Source organism: Amblyraja radiata, chromosome 25, assembly GCF_010909765.2.
Source record: "Amblyraja radiata isolate CabotCenter1 chromosome 25, sAmbRad1.1.pri, whole genome shotgun sequence".
NCBI lineage: Eukaryota > Metazoa > Chordata > Chondrichthyes > Rajiformes > Rajidae > Amblyraja > Amblyraja radiata.
In genome coordinates, this window is record NC_045980.1 from 36,348,587 (window position 1) to 36,368,418 (window position 19,832).

General features: G+C 44.4%; 1 protein-coding gene across 1 annotated transcript in view; it reads left to right on the top strand.

The window, feature by feature from the left end:
- Positions 1–1,893: 1,893 nt before the first annotated feature.
- Positions 1,894–19,832, top strand: part of piwil1 (piwi like RNA-mediated gene silencing 1) — a 39,734-nt gene continuing 21,795 nt past the window's right edge. The window contains exons 1-7 of the mRNA XM_033043911.1: positions 1,894–1,963; positions 6,433–6,552; positions 8,554–8,656; positions 9,396–9,521; positions 15,090–15,304; positions 16,266–16,387; positions 17,101–17,181. Of these exons, the coding sequence (XP_032899802.1) occupies positions 6,472–6,552; positions 8,554–8,656; positions 9,396–9,521; positions 15,090–15,304; positions 16,266–16,387; positions 17,101–17,181 (728 nt within the window). The 5' untranslated portion in view covers positions 1,894–1,963; positions 6,433–6,471. The remainder of the gene's footprint in view (positions 1,964–6,432; positions 6,553–8,553; positions 8,657–9,395; positions 9,522–15,089; positions 15,305–16,265; positions 16,388–17,100; positions 17,182–19,832) is intronic.

Below are 19,832 nucleotides of genomic sequence, written 5' to 3' on the forward strand. Positions count from 1 at the left end.
AGGATGATATTGGTACATAAAACACTGAAAGTTAATGTGCAGGTACAGCAAGATGATAGACTATTCTCCTGCTGGCTCTTTACTGCAGTAGGATTTGAATACTTGTTCCAATTATATGAGTCCTGAGTGTGTACAGAAATAACAAAAGAGGGAGTGCAGCAAATGTTCCCAAGATTGATTCATGAAATTATCAGTTATACTAGGTAACAAGACAACAATGGTGCAAGCTGAAGTCATAGAGTGATACAGTGTGGAAAAAGGCCCTTCGACCAAACTTGACACCAGCCAACATCTCCCAGCTACACTAGTCCCACCTGCCAGCATTCGGTCCATATCCCTCCAAACCTGTCCTATCCATTCACCTGTCTAACTGCTTCTTAAATGTTGGGATAGTCTCTGCCTCAACTACCTCCTCTGGCAGCTTGTTCCATACACCCACCACACTTTGTGAAAAAGTTATCCCTCAGATTCCTATTAAATCTTTTCCTCTTCACCTTAAATCTACGTCCACTGGTTCTTGATTCATAAAATATAGAAAAAATAGATGCAGGAATAGGCCATTAGGCCACTCGAACCAGCACCACCATTCAATATGATCATGGCTGATCAATTAAAATCAATACCCCGTTCCTGCTTTTTCCACACATTTAGCCCCAAGAGCTAAACCTTATTCAAGTACTCTGGGCAAGAGACTCTCCATCTCTGATCTATTCCTCTCATGATCTTATCCACCTCTATAAGATCACCCCTCATCCTCCTGCGCTCCAAGGAATAGAGTTCCAGCCTACTCAACCTCTGCCTATAGCTCAGACCCTCTAGTCCTAGCAACATCCTTGTAAGTATGGTATATAGCAAAGATACCGTAATCTTTGGTATATAGTGCAATCCTACACAAAGCCCATGGTAGTTTGTTGTTGTGCAGGGTTGATGGTTGCAGGGAAGAAGCTGTTCTTGAACTTGAAGGACATGGTGTTCAGGCTCCTGTGCCTTCTTCACAAGAAGAGGCCACGACCAGGGTGTCTTTTTGGTCTTTGATAATATTGGCTGTCATTTTGAGGCAGCGTTTCAATAAATCCATTTGACGTTGGGGAGGTCAGTAACTGATATTTCCCCTGTCTGAGGGGCCCCGAACCAGGGCAAGTTGTCTCTAAATAATGGGCCAACCACTCAGAACAGAGAGGAGAGAAATTGGTTCAGAAGTGGTGAATGTTTGCAATTGTAATTCCTTGTCCAGCAGTAGTGATAGTGCTGTGGAGAGCCATGGACGTGTCAGCCATGGAACAGCAGCAGCAGCATCGCAGGGCCAAATGGCCGGCAGCGTGTTGACGCCAATCGGTTCACATGAGTAGAAGCTGGAGAAGAGTAAAGGCCGCCGACTAAACGGCCTCCTTGAGCAGATATGTGGCCAAGGGAGACCGGGGCCCGACGGACAACTCTGGGCCCGCGCGCTCCCGCCCCTCCCCCTCTCCGCGCGCTCCCGCCCCTCCCCCTCTCCGCGCGCTCCCGCCCCTCCCCCTCTCCGCGCGCTCCCGCCCCTCCCCCTCTCCGCGCGCTCCCGCCCCTCCCCGTCTCCGCGCGCTCCCGCCCCTCCCCGTCTCCGCGCTCTCCCGCCCCTCCCCCTCTCCGCGCGCTCCCGCCCCTCCCCCTCTCCGCGCGCTCCCGCAGCCACGCTCGAAGCTTGGCGCCATTTCGCAGTGGGCATGCGCGGGGCCTAGGGTCCCGCTGAGTTACTCCAGCTTTTTGTGTCTGTCTTCGGTAAAACCATCGTCTACAGTTACCTCCTTACACCCGCCTGCACCACGAGCGGCCTCGTGTCGGGGCTCGGCCAAGGCGCGTTCACCGATGTGTGGTTGGAACGGCGGGCGGGAGCGGGGTTGGGGCGGGGTGTGGTGTCGCCGCGCGGGGAGAGACGACAAAGGGAGAGGGAGGGGCTCGTGGGGGCGGTTGGAGCCGGTCCGGCAGCGTGAGTGTCGACGGTCGGTCGCTCCCCAAACCCCCTGACACCGGGCCCAACTCACCCCACCCCGGGGCCCACGGACACCGGGCCCAACTCACCCCACCCCGGGGCCCACGGACACCGGGCCCAACTCACCCCACCCCGGGGCCCACGGACACCGGGCCCAACTCACCCCACCCCGGGGCCCACGGACACCGGGCCCAACTCACCCCACCCCGGGCCCAACTCACCCCACCCCGGGGCCCACGGACACCGGGCCCAACTCACCCCACCCCGGGGCCCACGGACACCGGGCCCAACTCACCCCACCCCGGGGCCCACGGACACCGGGCCCAACTCACCCCACCCCGGGGCCCACGGACACCGGGCCCAACTCACCCCACCCCGGGACCACGGACACCGGGCCCAACTCACCCCACCCCGGGGCCCACGGACACCGGGCCCAACTCACCCCACCCCGGGACCCACGGACACCGGGCCCAACTCACCCCACCCCGGGACCACGGACACCGGGCCCAACTCACCCTACCACGGGCCCAACTCACCCCACCCCCAGGGACACCACACCCCGGCTCCGGTAACGTGAGTGTCGGCGGTCCGCTCACCCCCGCACCGGGCCCACTCCACCCCAACCCCGGTGGTATCTCCGGCAGCCTGAGTGTTGGCCGTCCGCTCGCCCCGGGGACACATCACCCTCCCCGGCCCCAGGGACACCCCCCATCCCTGGTCGACGCGTCGGCCCACGGCTCCCCACCACCCCATCACCAAGGCCCGGCCACACCCTCACTCCACCTCTACCCGGGCCCGACCGCACCGTCCTCGCCCTGCCACAGGCACCCACCCAAACCCAACGTTCCGGGATCCGTGCCGCACCCTCAATCCTCCCTCCCCGGTCGGGCCGCTGCCTCGCACCTCCACTTGGTCACTGTGTGGTTCCACCGTTCCCCCTATAACCCGGAGGGTCTCCCCCCCCCCACCCCCGGCGCTCGCTCCCGTTTCCTCCCATGTCCTAGTGATGTGCATTAATTTAGATACTATAAAATTCCCCCAAGATTTAGAATTTGCCGACTGAGATAGGAAAGCTGCAGGGAATAAGGACGAATTCATGTAAAAATCCACAGTTTAAAGAATGAGGGGGTAGACCATTTAGAACGGAGATGTGGAAAAACTTCACACAGAGTTGTGAATCTGTAGAATTCTCTGCTTCAGAAGGCAGTGGAGGCCAATTCTCTGGATGCTTTCAAGAGGGAGCTCTTAAAAATAGCAGAGTCAAAGGATATGGAGAGAAAGCAGGAACTGATCGGGGTACTGATTGGATGATCACAGTGAATGGCGGTGCTGGCTCGAATAGCCTACTGCACATATTGTCTATTATCCATTGTGGTGGTTGGTATGGACAGTGAGTTGAAGGTCCAGTTTCTGGCTGAAGAAAGGTCCAAACCGGAACTGCCGCCTACCCATTCCCTCCACAGATGCTGCACAGTTTCTGCAGCATTTGTGTTTTGCTCAAGATTCCAGCATCTACAGTTCCTTATGTCTTATTTTCCTGGCCCTAGTCAGGCTTCCCCCTCTCTGGGGTCTGCTTACCCTGAAGTAACCTTTGGAAAGAACCCACTCCAACCTGCTGCTGCCCAACAATGAAAACGACTAATTAATTTGTGATAGAGTTTTGGAAAGAGTGATCGTAATATCCTAAAATGTCATATTTGGAATGAAATTGATTCTGTTCAATCCAAAACGGGGCTTGAAATCAAATTTTTTAATATTTCAAGAGAGAGTTTTAGCTCTTAGGGCTAAGGGAATCAAGGGATATGGGGAAAAAGCCAGAAAGGGGTACTGATTTTGGATGATCAGCCATGATCATATTGAATGGCGCTGCTGGCTCGAATGGCCTACTCCTGCACCTATTTTCTATGTTTCTAAACAAAGCAAACTACAAAAGCATAATATACATTTGGTATGGTAGATTGAGTAACTGTTGAAATGTAAACAAACAATGCTTACTATTGACATATGGCCCAAAACAGTGTACGAATTTTGTGTAGGAAGGAACTGCAGATGCTGGTTTAAACCGAAGATAGACACAAAATGCTATCTTAGGGGAAAGGGAAATGAGAGAGATATAGACGATGATGATAGTGATATTGAACAAATGAATGAAAGATATGTAAAAAAGTAACGACGATAAAGGAAACAGGCCATTGTTAGTTGTTTGCTAGGTGAGAACGAGAAGCTGGTGCGACTTGGGTGGGGGAGAGATGGAGAGTAAGGGAATGCAGGGGTAACGAAGTTAGATAAATCCATAGTCATACCCTTAGTTGTAAGCTGACCAAGTGAAATATGAGATGCTGTAAGAATTTCATTGTTTTGTTTTTGGAACACTTGATATTTAAGAAATGAGTATATTGTTTACATCAATTGGTATTCTTAAAACTAAGCACAATAGCCCACTTTGAAAAGTGGCATTGCCACAATAAACAAGACCAATTAAAGATAACAAGTAAAGGCATCAAATGTTATCAAAAATAGTAAACCCAAGTTCAGCAAAGGAGGACCATGAAAGTGATGGGAAAAGGAAAATTAGATTATAAGTAGTAGTGTGAGAAATATAAAACACTGAAAGCATCTAAAGATATCTCTTTTAAAAGGAGATGAGCCAGAGTTAATGTGGCTTACTTGCAGCTGAAATGGCAGAAATTATGTTGGGGGAATAGGGGGTGTGCACGTAAGGTCACTGGGTCATAGGGCTTGACGCACGGAGCCGCTCAATCCATCTGGAGGACATCCGTAACTTCCGGTATATGTTATTAATGCAAGAAACGCGTACTTTCCTACCTGTTAAAAACCGGCAAAATGTTGAATTTTTGCACTCTAAAAAATTGTGGAAGTTGGGGTAAGCGTGAGAGACATGTACCCAACTTCAGAATTCCAAAGGTGAAGCGAAATGAAGGTAAAGAGAAGCGAGAGCTGAAGGGACAACAACAGCTACAGTGCTTGGCGAACATTGGCCGTGCAGATATCGGAATTGAAAATATTGGGAATTATCGCGTTTGCTCGTTGCATTTCATCACCAGTAGGCATTATTTGTGTTTTTTCTTGATTCCTTTGATATCTAAAAAGTCTCAGAAGTGATAAATCTGGCTGTAAATTTTGCATCAGAGGCGTTTTCGTTTTGTATGTAAGAACCCACTTGAGAACCATCGGCGATTTAAAAATTTTACAGCCAGTTTTATCACTTCTGAAACTTTTTAGATGCCAAAGGAATCAAGAAAAAACACAAATAATGCCTTAGTTGATGAAATGCAGTGAGCAAACGACCAATGTTCCCCAAGCACTCTGGCTGTTGTTATCCCTTCAGCTCTCGCTTCTATCAACCGTAATTTCTCCTCACTTTTGGAATTCTGAAGTAGGCTAAATGCCTCTCGCGCTTATCCCGATTTCCATAATTATTTACAGCGGGTTTTAACGGGCCCGCTACGCTGGAAACAATGGTAAGTGCTTACCTGCAGTTCATTGCGTGTACTCCACTTGGCGTAGCGTAGCAACAGTATGGGTCGTGACCCGACTGCCGTGAAACCTCCCTATAAACAGATGGCATGGAAAGTAAACATTTTTACAACTTGTGAAAAAATGATAGAACAGCCTTTCGGAAATGGAGAACAACATATATAGATCAATGACTGTTATAAAGACATTCTTGCCATAGAGGGAGTACAGAGAAGGTTCACCAGACTGATTCCTGGGAAGGCAGGACTTTCATATTAAGAAAGACTGGATAGACTCGGCTTGTATGCGCTAGAATTTAGAAGATTGAGGGGGGATCTTATAGAAACGTACAAAATTCTTAAGGGGTTGGACAGGCTAGATGCAGCAAGATTGTTCCCGATGTTGGGGAAGTCCAGAACAAGGGGTCACAGTTTAAGGATAAGGGGGAAGTATTTTAGGACCGAGATGATAAAATCATTTTTCACACAGAGAGTGGTGAATCTGGGATTCTCTGCCACAGGAGGTAGTTGAGGCCAGTTCATTGGCTATATTTAAGAGGGAGTTAGATGTGGCTAAAGGGATCAGGGAGTATGGAGAGAAGGCAGGTACAGGATACTGAGTTGGATGATCAGCCATGATCATATTGAATGGTGGTGCAGGCTCGAAGGGCCGAATCCTGCACCTATTTTCTATGTTTCTATAACAGGCAAGATTTAGTAGAAATGCCAAAAACTCTCTTGTGAAAAATCAGTATGTTTTTAATGGAAACTCATGATTTTAATGAGCTTTTCAACCTCCATAGAGAATCAAATTTGGGGTTGTCAACAGGTTGCATCGTAGGAAGTACTGCAGCTTGCAATCATGGAAAACATCTTCAGGGAATATCTTATCTTGGTTTGTTCTATCAGAAATGTTTTAGTATGGATTCTTAGAGCTCTGACATAAGTTTTCAGCTGGCATTCTGACTTAACATGGTTTTCCTTCCACAGGTAACTGGTAGTAAGTTGAAATATATATAAATATTAAAAATGACTGGAAGAGCCCGTTCTCGAGCCCGTGGCAGAACACGTGTCCCCGAAGTAAGCTCACAACCTCTTGCTCCAAGGATGGTAAGTCATTTTGATGGTTACTTTTTTTTTTGCAATACTGGTTTGATGTTTAACTCAGTAAATGCAGTCATTACTGTCATCTGTTACCATTTGAAAATAAAACTATTTTCAAGTACTTGACATGAGCTTTAAAAATTAAATTATATTATTGCACTGACCACTAATCATCCAAATGAGTCTTTTTCTCAGAATTGCCATAATTAATTGCATAAAAATTGAACTGAACATCTTTAATGAGCTCCTGTGTTAATTAATCACTATACAATTGCTCTGTGGTTCTAGTTTCCAATAAGGCCAGTCACTTGCCAAATGATTTCAGTAATGCAGCTATAATGTTTGTGGTAGGCAAAATATTTTGCCTTGCACTGATGTGGTTTTCTGAACAACAGCTGCTTGAATGTCTGTGCTTGTTGTATTTAATCAGAGTATCTTTAATATAACTTAAATGAATTGAGCATTGATTTATGATAGCAAGATGGTTTTCATATGGATTTTTTTTCTTGCTTAGATTCTAATGTGGCACTATTGTGATTCGATTTAAAATAGTTTAATCTATAATTGTCAGTATTTGCTTTATATTAGATTGTTGTTCGTGGTCCTTCTGTTATTATAGATAATCTTAAAATGTTTTCCATCAATATTCAATTAGTATTCTGATCATTTTCCCCCCACGCTGCGCTTTGTTCGACGCTTTTCTTGCATTTTGTACATTTTTTTTTGATTTAGTTAGTATTAATGTTTGTACCTTATCATTTAGTTTATATGTTGAACCTTTTTTTTTTTGCATTTGTGTTTTCTTTTCACTCTGAGCCTTGTAGATAGTTGGCTTTTTTTTTTTTAATGTTTGAGTCGACTTGTTTAAATTTATAGATTACTTTCTGCTTTTCACTTTATTCTTCTGTCGCGCGTGAATGACTCGGCTCCATGCATTGTGAATAAAACTATTTCCATGTAACCTCCCTGCGGTAATCAAATTGTCATTTTCTCGTAAGGACAGAGGCTGTGAGTTTCATTTGGGGGCCATTTGACATGCATTCCCATCTATTGATACTTATTAAGTAATATCACTTACAATCTTTAGTATTTTGCATTTGGAGTTACAAAATAAAGATGTATTTAACAATTAGTTTTGGAAATCCTGCAGGAGAATGTTTGATGAGAGTCTGAAATGCACCTTACATTAGGGTTAGGCGTGACACTACCTTTTTCTAATAGACACAATTGTTTTCACAGTGATTTTCTATAATGCGAGGTTTCTTTTGAACGAAACTATCATGTTCTAGCAGAACTATTTGTATAGAAGGAGGGGAGGGGGAGGGCGGAATGGGAAACAACTTGGAATTAATCAGTGATGCTGAAACCTACAATCTTTAGTCTGAATTTACTGACATTCCATATTAGTACTGCAGGTCGGGTACCTCCAAGTAAGGCCTTGCAAAAGTCACTACTTACAATGCAAAAAATTGAGATCCAGAATAAAATTTGCACTTGTGCTATTTATATGGGGGAAATAATATGTTTTCAACTTGCATTTCCTGATGCAAGTACAGATAATGTGGCTTTGCATTGCAGACAATAGTGATGGGGACTTTTTTTCTAGGACTACCACTCCTCCCATCTCCCTTTGAAAGCACAGGAATCACCTGTACTCTGACACTGTGTAATTGAATTTTTACAAGGTGAATAAAACTGAGAAAGTACTGTTTTGAATAAACATTACTGATGCAATGTTGGGTTCTGTTAACATGTAGATGTCTTCAAGTGGGAATGGTGCAGTTTTGCTGGCGTCACATTTGGAACAATTTGTATAAGCTAGCAATACAAGTTCAGAATTTTGAAGGGTAATATGTTGGAGATCTTTATCCTAGCTATTTAATCAGGGCATAAATTCAAAATTAGAGTTAGGTCAATTAGTTTTGAATTTCAAAACTGGCTGTGGGACTGGAAAATAACTTTTAACTCATGGCATCAGAAATGAACTATCTTTGCTTTGCAATGTAGGAACCTTCTCCAATACCGCCGCTTGCTGCCAGCGCAGGGGAGCCTGAACTACTTGGTCGTGGTCGACAGCGAGGTCCCTCTGGTGCACTACTACGCAAAGATGGTGAGATTTGAATTTAAAAGAAACTTTTAATACTGTAAACTTTTAATAGATTACCTTTATCTTTTTTTGGATTATAATGAGTCATTTGCTTGTGTTGAAAGATTGTGCTGCAAGGTCAGAGCTCGGGCTATGTGTCCAGTAAATCCAGGCCTGAGAATCTTGCAGTGTTTGGGGTTGGTTGAGCCAGAACGATGGTCTTTGGGCACTATTAACATACTGCTCGCAATCCTTCGGTCTCAGCCATAACAACTTTTTTCCTGCCATTTTATGTTGTTCATTAGTAACACAAATTATTATTTTCTTAAGACTCCAGAACTTGCGTAGCAAAGTATGCAGGTTCCCGAGTGTCTCACAGAATGGGTAAATGCTGATCAAAGGTATCTACTGGAAGCAATTATTGATTTTTCCAGTTGCGGTTGAAGTATTCACTCCGTCTATGGCTGTAACATGTTTTTTTGACTAAAAAAACTATGTCGGTGATTGTTTCGCTCACCACCCAAGACAATTAATAGTTAGATTGACAGAACTTTATAATTGTAGAGCCATGGAGTTATATAGTTAAGCAGCATCAGACCCTCCTGTCCATGCCAACATTTTTACCATCTACACTAATGCCATTTGTCTGCGTTCAGATTGTAGTATGCCTTGCCCATTATCTAAATGTCGCTTAAATTATAATGTTCCACTGTACTCACTTTGATATCTTATAATTTGTTCTTGTTTCTTGAAAATGTGATAGTTGAGGTGGTATCTGCTGGATTTAAAGAGATGTCTTTAACGGAAAGAGGTGGGCGGCGGCGAGATTTCCATGATCTTGGAGTTAACACCAGAAAGACTATGGAACATGTCAAGGAGTCCAAAACAGGTAAAGGCCGAGGTGAAACAGTCCAGGGATTAATGTAAATTGTCTGTACCATGAGGAACCCCTATACATACATGCAATAAACTGAGAAATACAGGTGCAATTGGGATGGGGGAGGCGAGGGATTTGAGCATAAGTTTGTATTTGAATTAAAGAGCAGAAATATTAATATTAATTGACAACTTCATGCTGAAGAATGTACTTAGAATTAACAAAAAAAATGCATGCCAGGAAGAAGATGGTTTGAGGGTCAAAAATAAAATACAACCAATGTTTAAAAAGATCAGAGGTCTTACAGCGATCATTGCTAGAGTTATTGCATAGAATTTTATTTTTATAATTTGGAATCAAGTTCAAATATTGACACTTCCTTTAAGACTGCAAGAGGGCATTGTAAAGCAGGTGATGGATGCCGGATCTCTTCAATGGAGAAAACTATGCATTGTTGGGGATTGGGGGAGTGAATAGAGGAGCATCTCGTATATCGGAATGAAAAGGAACACTAGTGGTTTGAGCCAAATTCATCGTTTAACTAGTAAGTAAAAAAACATTGTCATTAAAAAAGGGAGGCAAGTTACAAGTGATCTGACTTATGGAAAGCCAACTTCACACAATTTCACCCATACATTTTTAAAGCAGTTTCACACTTTGTTGTAATAATGTATCATAATATTCATCAACGACTGGATATATATATATATATTCCTTTTGTTTGTTTAGGGTGATTATTCAATATAGTGAAAGGATTATAGCAAGTGCATGCAGACCATTATAATATACTAGACCAAATGGGACGCGTTGGGCCCCGTTCCCCCAACGCAATATTCCACCCTGACCCATAGCCCCCAACTGCGCAGGTGCGGCTGATAGGTTCCCGTTGTGATGCCAGAGATCCCCGTTGTGACGCGAGTCACGGCAACCCTCCATCCACTGCGCCTCGCCATCCCTCTACCTTCCCCAATCCTCCTCCATTCCCCCTCATCCCCACAGCACACCCTCCCCTTCCTCCACCCTCCCTCTTCTTTCCCCTACTCTCAGTCACTCCCTCCCTTCATAACCCCTCTCCCCTCCCTACCCCCTCCTATCCCTCTATCCCCCACTCCTCATCATCTCCCTTATCCCAGTCCCCCCACACTCCCTCCTCACCTTCCACCATTGCCCTCCTCTCCCTCTATCCCCCACTTCCCCCTGCTCTCCCGTTGGGCCCCGCTCCCCCAACGCAATATTCCACCAAATTGCGAATGCGCGGCTGCCGCGTTGAAACTTGTGCCGTTGTCGGCTGAAATTAAGTTTAAGTTAATAAAGTGAATGGAGGACACGTGGAAGCGTTTGAAAAGTAGAAGGAAACTGAGCTGTTGGGTTCCCGTTGTGAGGCCAGGCAAGTACACGCGAAAAAAAACAACATGGCAATTAAAAAAAAAAATAATAATAAATTCGGGATGTCATTGTGACGTTGTGACGTCATGACGTTGTACGCAGGGCAAGTGGAAAAGTTATTTTTGTAAAAGTGTTTTTTGTAAAGTTTAAAATGTGAATAACTTGTAAAATATAACAACAAAACATCAATCGTAACGAAACTTGCTACAGCACACCCCAGGACAACGGTGAGTAAGGTGGGCCAAAAAATGTAGCGCTATCGTGTACCATTTTGCCGTACTTTCGGAATCACACACATACGCACGCATGCATGTAAACAAGGTGAGAGTTTTAGTAATATACTAGACCAAGTGCAGACCCGTTGGGTCTGCTCCCCCAATGGTGTGATGCCCCAACCCAATATTCCACCATGCACCCGTCTCCTCCAATGGAACTGAAGCCGTTCCCAAAAGTAAGATTCCAGCACTCCCCCGCCTCCCTGAGCAGTGGATTAAAAAAAAAATCCAATAGCACCTCCCCTGCCTGCTGCAGCAGTGAAAAGTTGAGAGTGTTCCTGTCTTGCAACTTTGTTTCGAAGTGTGTTGGAAGCTGACATGTAAATGGAGAAGCCAGTTTATTTGTGAAATACTTCGGGGTGGGGGGGGGGGGGGAGAGAAGGATTTGATTGAAAACGTGTACTTCAACACGACGAAATGTAATGAGGAGCGGATACTTAGAAAGAAAAGCGAAATCTCTACCGAAATGGAAAAGATGTCGGAGATTGAGCGAATGGATCGGGCGTGGCAATGAATCAAAGGAAGAAGTGCAGCCGGCAGCCGTACATGCAAATGGATCCATTCCGATTGGACATCAGCGAGCATCGGCCATTCCGATTGGACATCTGCGAGTATCGGGCACGAATCGAAAGGCAGAAAGGGCACCGGACGGCAACCGGACGGATAGCCCCAGAGTTTATAGATAGATAGATAGATATATATAATATATATAATATTACCGATGGGTCCCTGTCAAACGGAATATTCCACCACTCACTCAGCCCCCACGGGAGGCCTGGTGCCCCAACGCAACCTGTTCCCCAACGCAATATTCCACAACTCACCGGTTCCCCCAACGCAAACCGTTTTCACCACTCACCTGTTCCCTCAACGCAACCCGTTTCCCCCAACGCAATATTAGACCACTCACACATAGCCACCACGGGAGGCCTGGTCCTCCAACGCAACCCGTTCCCCAATGTAAGTTTCCACCACTCACCCGTTCCCGAACGCAATATTAAACCACTCACACATAGCCACCACGGGAGGCCTGGTCCCCCACCGCAACCCGTTCCCCAACGCAATATTCCACCACTCGCCCATAGCCCCCAACTGTGCAGGTCGGCTCATTTTTTCACCCGCCCTCATTATAAACTTTAATGTGATGTTGGTGACACCGACAAGGCCATCTTTTGTTATCCAAATCTAATTAAAATTTCAATTTAGAGAGCAATTAATCTTTCAATTTAGAGAGCAATTAAAAGACTTTGCAATCACATGTGTGCTGGGTTAGGCTGGCAGATTCTTCCCCTGAAGGACATTTGCTGCCAAGGACTCGGTGTCCTGGGATAGCAACATTGTAGCCGGTTGGGCTACAATCCCATTGTGACGCCATAGCTGGGAACTGACTGCAGATTTGAAGAAATCCTTCGCACAGTGGGATTTTGTAGAGTTAAAAATGTTAATAACTTGTAAAATATAACATCAATCTGAATGAAACTTGACACAAACCACCACAGGACAATTGTGAGTGAGGTGGTGCAAACAAAAAATAGTGATATTGTGTACCATTTTGCCGTAGTTCAGATAACGAAAAGCTGGCAAACAAAATCACAGACAAGATGAGAGTTTTAGTAATATACTAGACCAAGTGCAGACCCGTTGGGTCTGCTCCCCCAATGGTGTGATCCCCCAACCCAATATTCCACCATGCACCCGCCTCCTCCAATGGAACTGAAGCCGTTCCCAAATGTAAGATTCCAGCACTGCCCTGCCTCCCTCAGCAGTGGATTAAAAAAAAAATCCAATTGCACCTCCGCTGCCTGCTGCAGCAGTGAAAAGTTGAGAGTGTTCCTGTCTTGCAAGTTTGTTTCGAAGTGTGTTGGAAGCTGATAGGAAGGAGCAGCCGTCAACAAATCAAAAGGCAGAATCAAAAGGCAGAAAGTCAACGAATCAAAAGGCAGAAAGGCAGCCGGACGGCAGCCGGTCGGATGGCACGAGAGTTTTAATAGTATATAGATATACTAGACCAAGTGGGACCCGTTGGGTCCCTGTCACACAGGAGGCCAGGTTCCACCATCGAAACCTGTTCCCCCAACGCAATATTCCACCAGAGGTACACAAAAATGCTGGAGAAACTCAGCGAGTGCAGCAGCATCTATGGAGCGAAGGAAATAGGTGACGTTTCGGGCCGAAACCCTTCTTCAGACTGAGGGGGTGGCGGGGAGTAGGAATGAAAAAGGGAGGAGGAGGAGCCCGAGGGCTGGGGGATGGGAGGAGACAGCTCGAGGGCTAAGGAAGGGGAGGAGACATCAAGGACTAACAAAATTGGGAGAATTCAATGTTTATGCCCACCGGATGCAGGCTCCCCAAGTGGAATATGAGGTGCTGTTCCTCCAATTTCCGGTGTTGCTCACTCTGGCAATGGAGGAGACCCAGGACAGAGAGGTCGGATTGGGAATGGCAGGGGGAGTTGAATTGCTGAGCCACCGGGAGGTCAGGTAGGTTCTTGCGGACCGAGCGGAGGTGTTCGGCGAAACGATCGCCCAACCTCCGCTTAGTCTCACCGATGTAGATCAGCTGACATCTAGAGCAGCGGATGCAGTAGATGAGGTTGGAGGAGATACGGGTGAACCTCTGTCGCACCTGGAACGACTGCTTGGGTCCTTGAATGGAGTCGAGGGGGGAGCATTATTCCACCACTTACCCATAGCCCCCTCGGGAGGCCTGTTCCCCAAGGTAATACTCCACCACTCATCCGTTTCCCCAACGCAACCCATTCCACCAACGCAATATTCCACCACTCACCCATAGCTCCCAACTGCGCAAGGGCTGCTCATTTTGCCTTATTCACCCTCCCTCGTTATTAAACTTTTTTTTAAATGCACTTGCTAGCTAGCAGAACTTGGTGTACTGTGATTTAAAAAAAAATGCAATTGCACTTGCTAGAGCAAGCAGGACTCGGTGTTCTTGGATAGCAATATTGTTGCGAGCAGGGCTACAGTCCCATTGTAACGTCATTGGCAACTATAACTGAGATCCCATTATGATTGGGGGACTGTGAGATGCCATTGTGACGTCATCACTGGAAACTGCCAGAAAAATCTCAAACAAGTGTCACAGTCATTCTTCTCAAAGTTGTTTATTTTTAAAGTTTAAATATCAATAACGTGAAATATAACATCAAATCTGAAGGAAAGTTGACAGGAACGACCACGGGACAAAGGTGCGTAAGGTGGTGCAAAATACTTTGCTGTACCGTGTTGGTGTAGATACCAGCGCAATCACATACATACACATACACACACACAAAAACTTTTAGTAGTATATAGATAGATATTACTATAGAAAATGGTTGTTTCTAACTTGCTGAAGGGACTGTCCCCTGTATGAGCTAATTCAAGAGCTCTCCCGAGTTTAAAAAAAAAAAAATCAAACTCATGGTAAGCACGTAGAATGTACGTAGCGGGTACGTCGGAGCTCGGGACGTCTCTTAGCGGCTCGTAACGCTAACGGCAGGTACACGGGAAACACGGTAAGCTCGTGAAGATTTTTCAACGTGTTGAAAAATGTCCACGAGAGCCCCGAGTACCTACGAGCGGCTATTACCGTAGTTCTCCGAGTTCAAATCCGGGGAAACTCGGGAGAACTCTTGAATTAGCTCGTACAGTGGGACAGCCCCATTAGAAATCAGTTTGCGGAGAGTTCTCAAGATCTAAACTCTTAGTTAAGCTGGAGTCTGCTTATTTGAAAGTTATATAAATTCTCACAGTAAATTATCAGTTTTAGATCCCAATTTAGATTTTTTTTTTTTTATAATCAAACATTTGTATTTTACTTGCATTTGTCTGCAAGCTGTCTCAAAGAGTTTTAATCAATAAGCAATCTTAATCTGTAGTCACGGTTGGTAATATAGAAAATAATTTGATTTAATCTTCAGGTTCTTCTGGAAGTGCAATACGTCTGATAACAAACTATGTTCGCCTGAACTCTTGTGCCCAGTGGCTTCTATATCAATACCACGTGGATTATGAACCTCAGATGGAATCGAGACGTCTACGTACTGTACTATTGTTTATGCATGAGAACGTTCTTGGCAGAATTCGTGTTTTTGATGGTGGTGTGCTATTCCTTCCTAAAAGATTGGAAACAAGAGTAAGTTTGAAACGTGATATTGTTTTAAAGACAATAAATTAGTGTACCTGTTGTAGGGGGTAGAATGAAAAAGGAATATCAAAGTGTCGAACAGATTGAAGTAATGGTTTCTGCGTGCACCTAATGGCTTGCCATTGGGTTGTTCATTGTTCCGTTTTGGGATATATGGCAATAAAACACTATTGATTCTGGAATAGATTGCAAATTTAATGACTAGCATTTTGATTTGCCCGTCACAAAAAAAATCTCTTGTTGATATTAGGCATAGAAACATAGAAAATAGGTGCAGGAGGAGGCCATTCGGCCCTTCAAGCCAGCACCGCCATTCATTGTGATCATGGCTGATCGTCCCCTATCAATAACCCGTGCCTGCCTTCTCCCCATATCCCTTGACTCCACTAGCCCCTAGAGCTCTATCTAACTCTCTCTTAAATCCATCCAGTGACTTGGCCCCCACTGCCCTCTGTGGCAGGAAATTCCATAAATTCACAACTCTCTGGGTGAAAACGTTTTTTTCTCACCTCAGTCTTAAATGACCACCCCTTTATTCTAAGACTGGCCCCTGGTTCTGGACTCGCCCAACATTGGGAACATTTTTCCTGCATCTAGCTTGTCCAGTCCTTTTATAATTTTATATGTTTCTATAAGATATCCCCTCATCCTTCTAAACTCCAGCGAATACAAGCCTAGTCTTTTCAATCTTTCCTCATATGACGCCATCCCAGGGATCAATCTCGTGAACCTATGCTGTACTGACTCAATCACAAGGATGTCCTTCCTCAAATTAGGAGACCAAAACTGTACACAATACTCTAGATGTGGTCTCACCAGAGCCCTATAGAGAGCAGTAAGATCTTGAACAGGTGAATTTCCATCTAAAGCAGTAGTGATCTTGTGTGGAGAATATTTGAATCTATTTGCAGCAATTTTTTGACTGAATGTGAGACTGCTCACTTTTAAGGTGACCGAACTACGCAGCCAGACACGTGATGGACAAGATGTGAAAGTTACAGTTACCTTGACCAACGAACTGCCTCCCACATCTCCAACATGTCTGCAGTTTTACAACATTGTGTTCAGGAGGTAAGTGCCCTTTGTGCAAAAACAAAAGTTGCCCCTCTGGTTCCTGTTTAATTTCTCCCCCCCCCCCCACCTTGACCTATGTTCCCTGATTCACGATTCCCCTACTCTGGGTAAAAAACTGCATTTACCCTATTAAATCCCCTCATGATCTTGTACACCTCCAAAAGATTACCCATTGTCCTCCTGCACTCCAAGGAATAAACCTCTACAACCTTAAGGAGAGGTTGAGCAGGCTAGAACTTTATTCCCTCAAGTCCGGGCAACATCCTCAAATCTTTTCTGCACCCTTTCCAGCCTAACAAAATGTTCCTATATCAGGATGACCAAAACTAAACACATTACTCTAAATGTGGCCTCACTAATGTCTTGTACAACTGTAAGTTGATACTCTGACTGATGAAGACTAATGTGCCGAAGCCTGCTTGACCACCCTATCTACTTGTGATGCCACTTTCAAGGAAGGTTTGCATGAGCTAAGTTCCTACATGCATGGTCGCTCAGTGTGGGACATACCTGTTCACTGGATTTCTTGATTGTCTGATCAACATACTGTTTTCAAACTGGCCAGGTTAAACTTCCTCTTTATTTGTTACATTTAAGATGCTTACATTCAATACTTTACTGGGTTGATGATAAGCAGACTTTTCAGTAAGCTCGTTAAATGATTTGTTATGGTCACATTTCCTGAAGCCTACGATTTTGTTTTCTTTCAGGCTTTTAAAGATAATGTGCTTGCAGCAAATTGGCCGAAATTACTACAATCCTAAGGATCCCATAATGATTCCACAGCACAGGTATGCGTAACAATGCCTTGTCTTTCTTGGATTTGGTTATCATAACTTTGTGTGGTCTTCAAATGGAACAGTGGCAATTGGGATTGTGTGTAACTCAGTAATTTTTTATTTTTAAATACTTATTTCCACGTGTTCATATTGTATTGCTAGCTTGTCACACATTCTAGAACAGTTGGAGGGGGGGGGGGGGGGGAAGGACTCAAATAGAGAAAGCTAGTAGACAGTGTGTGAGGCAGGAGGCAGAGAAGGGAAGCACTCAGACCCAACATGTAGGGGAGAAAGAAGAAAAAGATAATAAACAGAGAATAAGAGGTGGTGGGTTTCTTAAATGTGTATATTTTAATGCTAGGAGCATTGTAAGAAAGGTGGATGAGCTTAGAGCCTGGATTGACACCTGGAAGTATGATGTTGTGGCAATTAGTGAAACGGTTGCAGGATGGCTGTGATTGGAAACTAAATATTCCAGGATTTCGTTGCTTCAGGGGTGATAGAATTGGAGGGGCAAGAGGTGGAGGTGTTGTATTGATTGTCAGGGAAGATATTACAGCAGTGCTTCGGCAGGATAGATTAGAGGGCTCGTTTAGGGAGGCTATTTGGGTGGAACTGAGAAATGGGAAAGGTGTAGCAACATTTATAGGAGTGTATTATAGACCGCCTAATGGGGAGCGAGAATTGGAAGAGCAAATATGTAAGCAGATATTAGTAGTAAGCACAAGGTAGTGATTGTGGGAGATTTCATTTTTCCACATAGGCTGGGAAACGCATTCTGTAAAAGGGCTGGATGGTTTGGAGTTTGTAAAATGTGTGCAGGATAGTTTTTTGCAGCAATACATAGAGGTACCTACTAGAGATGGGGCAGTGCTGGACCTCCTGTTAGGAAATGAGACGGGTCAGGTGGTGGAGGTATGTGTTGGGGAGCACTTCGTGTCTAGTGATCACAATACCATTAGTTTCAATATAATTATGGAGAAGGTCAGAACTGGACCAAGGGTTGAGATTTTTGATTGGAGAAAGACTTTGAGGAGATGCGAAAGGATTTAAATGGAGTGAATTGGGACATTTTGTTTTATGGGAAGAATGTAGAAGAGAAATGGAGGACATTTAAAGGTGAAATTTTAAGAGTACAGAATCTTTATGTCCCTGTTCGGTTGAAAGGAAAGAGTGATAATTGGAAAAAGCCATGGTTGTCAAGGGAAATTGGACACTTGGTTCGGAAAAAGAGGGAGATTACAATAATTATAGGCAGCATGGAGTAAATGAGTTGCTTGAGGAGTATAAAGAATGTAAAAAGAATCTTAAGAAAGAAATTAGAAAAACTAAAAGAAGATATGAGGTTGCTTTGGCAAGAAAGGTGAAAGTAAATCCAAAGGGTTTCTACAACTATATTAATAGCAAAAGGATAACAAGGGATAAAATTGGTCCATTAGAGAGTCAGAGTGGACAGCTATCTGCAGAGCCAAAAGAGATGGGTGAGATATTGAACAATTTATTTTCTTCGGTATTCACCAAGGAGACGGATATTGAATTATGTGAGGTAAGGTAAACAAGTAGAGTAGCTATGGAAACTATGAGGATCAAAGAAGAGGAAGTATTGACACTTTAAAAAAATATAAAAGTGGATAAATCTCCAGGTCCTGACAGGATATTCCCTAGGACATTGAGGGAAGTTAGTGTAGAAATAGCAGGGGCTATGACAGAAATATTTCAAATGTCATTAGAAACGGGAATGGTGCCGGAGGATTGGCGTACTGCGCATGTTGTTCCAAGGGTTCTAAGAGTAAACCTAGCAATTATAGACCTGTTAGTTTGACGTCAGTGGTGGGCAAATTAATGGAAAGGATACTTAGAGATAATATATATAATCATCTGGATAAACAGGGTCTGATTAGAAACAGTCAACATGGATTTGTGCCTGGAAGGTCATGTTTGACTAATCTTCTTGAATTTTTTGAAGAGGTTACTAGGGATATTGATGAGGGTAAAGCGGTGGATGTTGTCTATATGGACTTCAGTAAGGCCTTTGACAAGGTTCCACATGGAAGGTTGGTTAAGAAAGTTCAATTGTTGGGTATTAATAGTGGAGTAGCAAGATGGATTCAACAGTGGCTGAATGGGAGATACCAGAGTGTAATGGTGGATAACTGTTCTGTCAGGTTGGAGGCCGGTGACTAGTGGGGTGCCTCAGGGATCTGTGTTGGGTCCACTGTTGTTTGTCATATACATCAATGATCTGGATGATGGTATGGTAAATTGGATTAGTAAGTATGCAGATGATACTAAGATAGGTGGTGTTGTGGATAATGAAGTCGAGTTTCAAAGTCTACAGAGAGATTTAGGCCATTTGGAAGAGTGGGCTGAAAGATGGCAGATGGAGTTTAATGCTGATAAGTGTGAGGTGCTACATCTTGGCAGGACAAATCAAAATAGGACGTACATGGTAAATGGTAGTGAATTGAGGAAAACAGTTGAACAGAGGGATCTAGGAATAACTGCATAGTTCCCTGAAGGTGGAATCTCATGTAGATAGGGTGGTAAAGAAAGCTTTTGGTGTGCTGGCCTTTATAAATCAGAGCATTGAGTATAGAAGTTGGGATGTAATGTTAAAATTGTACAAGGCATTGGTGAGGCCAATTCTGGAATATGGTGTACAA